Source organism: Nyctibius grandis, chromosome 1, assembly GCF_013368605.1.
Source record: "Nyctibius grandis isolate bNycGra1 chromosome 1, bNycGra1.pri, whole genome shotgun sequence".
Taxonomy (NCBI): domain Eukaryota; kingdom Metazoa; phylum Chordata; class Aves; order Nyctibiiformes; family Nyctibiidae; genus Nyctibius; species Nyctibius grandis.
Genome location: NC_090658.1, coordinates 122,559,991 through 122,564,404, shown reverse-complemented (window position 1 = coordinate 122,564,404; position 4,414 = coordinate 122,559,991). Strand labels below are relative to the sequence as shown.

Below are 4,414 nucleotides of genomic sequence, written 5' to 3'. Positions count from 1 at the left end.
TGAATTTCAAGTACACTTCCACATGCCATCTGTACAGAAAAATTAAGGAAGCAGCTCCCCCAAAGGAAAATAAAACCACAGTCCTCCAAAAGCTGCCAGACAGGTATTGCAGCCATTGGAGAACATACAAATAGAAGCATTTGCAGGCAGGAAACAAACTCTGATCTAGTTCCACAGTGTCCAGGTGTATTGTTGCTAGCTGAGGACAGGCTCCATAAATCACAACACTGCTCTCGTAAGTGCCAGCATAGAATCTTTTAATACTTTACATAAAAAACTGCATACACAGTTCATAATTTTATGTAAACATCATATACATCTCAGTTTTTGCCACGTCAGTTTATTAAAAACAGAAACAGTCTCAGTACCACTGTTGAGGGAAGAGGGAGAAAAGTAAACAAACATAAATGGATACATTTGTTCTCTGAACCAGAGAAACACAAGATTATTTTCACCTGGGTTGGCTACCCTGTGAAAATGAGTTTTAAATAAACCTAGATTCTTCAAACTGCCCTTTAGTTCTAAAGTCTGATGTAGTCACTGCATAAGCAACAGCGCTTTCACCCTTTTTTTTTTTTTCCAAGGCAAAAAGATACAGTGGTTTTATTTTGTCTTGCATTGAAATCGATTTAAAACAAGACCCAGATGAGGTTACTAAGTAACAATGTTTCCAATGCTACAGTGATGCAGATGACAAGTGCATCGAGTATTTAATTTAAACAAGACAAATCCAGCAAGCTGTGCAAAGTAACTTCTTTTGAAAATAAACTTTTAAATAAACCCAAATCAACACACTTGCAGAAGACAACATTAAAGGAAGGAGCAGGCACCAAGATCATAATATGGCAATATCATCCCCTTCCCCCTTGCTCATCCTGCCTCCTCCATCAGGAGGGGGATGTCCAGCAAGGAGGACAGAGCAGTTCAGCTTCACTTTGCAGCCTGGTGGCTTCTGCTGCTGGAGTCAGTTCAAGGCTCGCGTTATCAGCAGGCATCAGTCACGCAGGGCAAGTTCCTTTGCACAACAAAAGTCCCAGCTGGGCACCCCCTCCCCACCTCACTTTAAAGAAGCACCCCCTGGCACTACCCCAGTTTGCACAAGACAGAAAAGGTAAGATATATACAGGCTTCGCTTGGGATAACCCTCCCCTCCCGGTCTCGGTCTTCAGGGCACTAACTTCCACAGCAGGTCAGGCTCAGGCCGAAACATGTGCAGGAGAGGTGAGGATGCTGCAGGCAGCCCAGGAGATGCAGCCCCCTTCCTCAGTCTGCCTGGGGGGAGGCACATGCAGGCAGGAGGCAGAAGTCCCTTGGAGCATCTCAGCTCCACCACTCTCCTCTTGGCAAACGGAGGAGGCTGTGTGGGAGCTGGGAGCAGCAGGTGGTGGGCAAAGGGGAAGAGCCGGGTGCAATGTTTGCTCAGTCCAGTCTCAGCAGCTTTTTGTTGTTGAGAGTCTGCGATTAACTCGCAGGGGCTGGTGGTGGGAGAAGGCTTCTCCCTACTTTATTCCCAAGAGTCAGGGCATGCAATCCCCCCCCTCCCTCTGTCCCCACAGCTGAGCCAGCACAACCCTTTTCGGCCAAGGCTAAGTGAGCGTGCTCCCTCCCTTGGCCCCCACCCCGATTCATCGCCAGCCCCAGCAGAGGGGACAGGCAGATGCCGTGTGCGTGCATAACCCAGCTCCTCTCCGCCTGCCAACAGGTGACCCAGGCGCTGTCCCCAGCGCCGCGCTCCAGCCGCACCCTATAGGACTTTGCAGCAGTTGATGCAGCCGTTCTGGGTGCCGTAGCGCTTCTGCAAGGCTGCCCGGGTGGCGGTCTCGAAAACCTCCCGGACACCCTCCTTGGTCTTGGCCGAGCACTCCAGGTAGTCGTAGGCCTGGATGCGAATGGCCATGGCACGGCCATCCTCGGTGCGCACCGGCTCCTGCTTCATGCGGGCCAGCTCATTGCGCACATGCTCATCGTTGCGCAGGTCTTTCTTGTTGGCCACCAGGATGATGGGGACATTGGGGCAGAAGTGCTTGACTTCTGGGACCCACTTCTCCGGGATGTTCTCCAGCGAGTCTGGGCTGTCCACAGAGAAGCACATGAGGATCACATCGGTGTCCGGGTAGGAAAGCGGGCGCAGGCGGTCATAGTCCTCCTGGCCAGCCGTGTCCCACAGGGCCAGCTCCACCTGCTTGCCATCCACCTCGATGTCAGCCACGTAGTTCTCGAAGACGGTGGGCACGTAGACCTCAGGGAACTCGTCCTTGCTGAAAACAATGAGGAGGCAAGTCTTGCCACAGGCACCGTCCCCCACCACCACCAGCTTCTTGCGGATGGCAGCCATGGCCAGGCTCGCCAAGCTGGCCTTGCCGTGCAGCAGGACGATGGCAGCGCCCTCCTCCCCGCGGCCGCCGCCTCCCCCTTCCTCTCGCTTCTCACAGGGCACCGTGGCGAGCCGGGCCCGCGCAGGCAGGCGGGCGAGCCCTCCTCTCTCCCCACGCCGCACCGCGCCTCAGCCCCCTGCCTCCGGGGAGCGCTACGGCCGCAGCAAGCGCCGCCGGTCCTGGCCCTTCGCAGGGGAAACGCCGCCGCTGGTCCCCCGTTCTCACCCCGCGCTACCACTGCCGCAAGCTGCGGGCCGGCGCCGCTATTTAAAGGCGCTCGCGACTTTCTTAATATAGCCGTCCAATGGGAAGGCAGGGAGTGAGGTCATCCCCAGCGGAGAGAGCCGCGATTGGCGGGAGGCTGCGGGCGGGAGGCGGGGCGCGGGGAGCTGGAAGGAGCGGGGGGAGCGGGGCGCGAGCGGCGCCCGGCCCGCGGCGGTTGCGGGGCCGTAAAACCGGGGGGTGTCCGGCGGGCGGGGGCGGCTGGCGGTGACCGGGCGGGGGGTGTGGGGGCCGGCGGCTGGAGCCGGGCTGGGGGGCGGCGGGGCCGAGCAGGCCGGGCTAGGGGCAGCGGGCAGCGGGGAAGGGCCGTGAGGCGGCAGGCTGGGCTATGAGGGCACTGGGACCCGGCTGTGAGGGGAGTTGGGGCCCGGCTGAGGGGAGTGGAGCCGGGCTGTGAGGCGGCTCCTCAGGGGGCTCAGGGCGCTCGGCGGGCAGCTGTGCTGCACCTCCGGAGGAGCCCGGGGCAGGTCCCCCGGCCGTACCGTGCCGCCCGGGGAGCCTCCCCCCACTCCGGCTTTGCGGCAGAGCCGGGCCGGGCCGGTCCCTGCCGGGGCCCCGTTGGCGCCGCCGTCCCCGCCGATGACCGGTTTTAAGAGGCTGGACGAGCAACCGAGAAAACAGAGAGAGGGAAAATCGCTGCGTCCCAGATGCAGTCTTTAAAGCCCAAGGAAAGTGGAACTGAGATTATTGCAGGCGGTTAAATAAAACAAAAGCCTTCGCTGGTATTACTGGAAAAACACAAGACTCAACCACTTTCCTTCCTTAAAGGAAGAAATTCATCATGTTTGAGTCTCTCTCCTGCCAGGTTTTGGCCAAAAGGGAACAGAGGAATTATAAACGGGGAGAAGGAGCAGACTTGAAATGCCCTTTTGGTCTCGATTTACAGAGATCTCGGAAGTCACAGTGATGAAAAAATGAATGTGGAAAATAAATGAACGCAAAAGGCTGGAGTTTCAGATTGCTTGGAGGATAGGGTGTGAGTACCTTAAACAGGTGGCTCACGCTGGGTGCGTTAATACAGCCCTGCGTTGTAAGGTCTCACACTGTGAAATTACTGGTAGCAATTCGCTATGTCCCTCTTGCAGCTATCGCTGTTTTAACTGAGTGTCGTCTCAAGCTTCTTCCCTGCAAGAATGTTCACCTAAACAGTGTCCTGTGACTACTGCCTCTTGGGGTTGGATCCAAAGTGTCCTCTTTTGCTAGCCAGCACTGGCATTAGTGAATAGAAGAAAAACTAGTTATTTGAACAATGTGATTGTTATTAAAAATTGTATTTAAAAAATCCACTTGAAGACCAAATGCACCACCGAGTGTTATCAAATTGCCTGACAAGTTACTTGCAGTAGACTGTTACAGAAGTGTGTGTCAACCGGGCAAATGGTTCACTTAATCCTAGACATTGAAATATAATCCATCTTCTGTGAGATTTTTGTAATTCCCGTTTCTCCCTGTCAAAAGAACGTGTCCCTGGATGGTGATGGATGGATTTGTACCTTGATCTTACATAGTTTGTGCAGCATATTTTAGGTGAAGTGAACATAATAAATTCAAACTGATGTTTGAAAAACCACAGAAATAAAATGTAGTCATAGGCATCCGTGTTCTCCAGTACCTTTGGCCTTGTAATGGGCTAAATTTCTGATTTGCATTGTCCCTTTACATTTGTTGTCACTGCTCACGGTTTTAAATTCTTCATGAAACAAAAAAAAAGTTGCCTGTGTGGAAGTCTTCCCAATGCTGGCATGTCCTTCTGGCAA

The 4,414-nt window shown here is 54.2% G+C and overlaps 1 protein-coding gene across 1 annotated transcript; it reads right to left on the bottom strand.

Annotated features, from left to right (window-relative positions):
• Positions 1-240: 240 nt before the first annotated feature.
• Positions 241-2,615, bottom strand: LOC137664717 (rho-related GTP-binding protein RhoB). The gene has a single exon (XM_068403110.1). It carries the CDS (start codon positions 2,333-2,335, stop codon positions 1,745-1,747), a length of 591 nt encoding a protein of 196 aa, XP_068259211.1. The 5' UTR covers positions 2,336-2,615; the 3' UTR covers positions 241-1,744.
• Between the last annotated feature and the right edge of the window lie 1,799 nt (positions 2,616-4,414).

Excerpts from the sequence above, each read along its gene's own strand:
- LOC137664717 (XM_068403110.1), bottom strand. The coding sequence starts at position 2,335 with ATGGCTGCCATCCGCAAGAAGCTGGTGGTGGTGGGGGACGGTGCCTGT.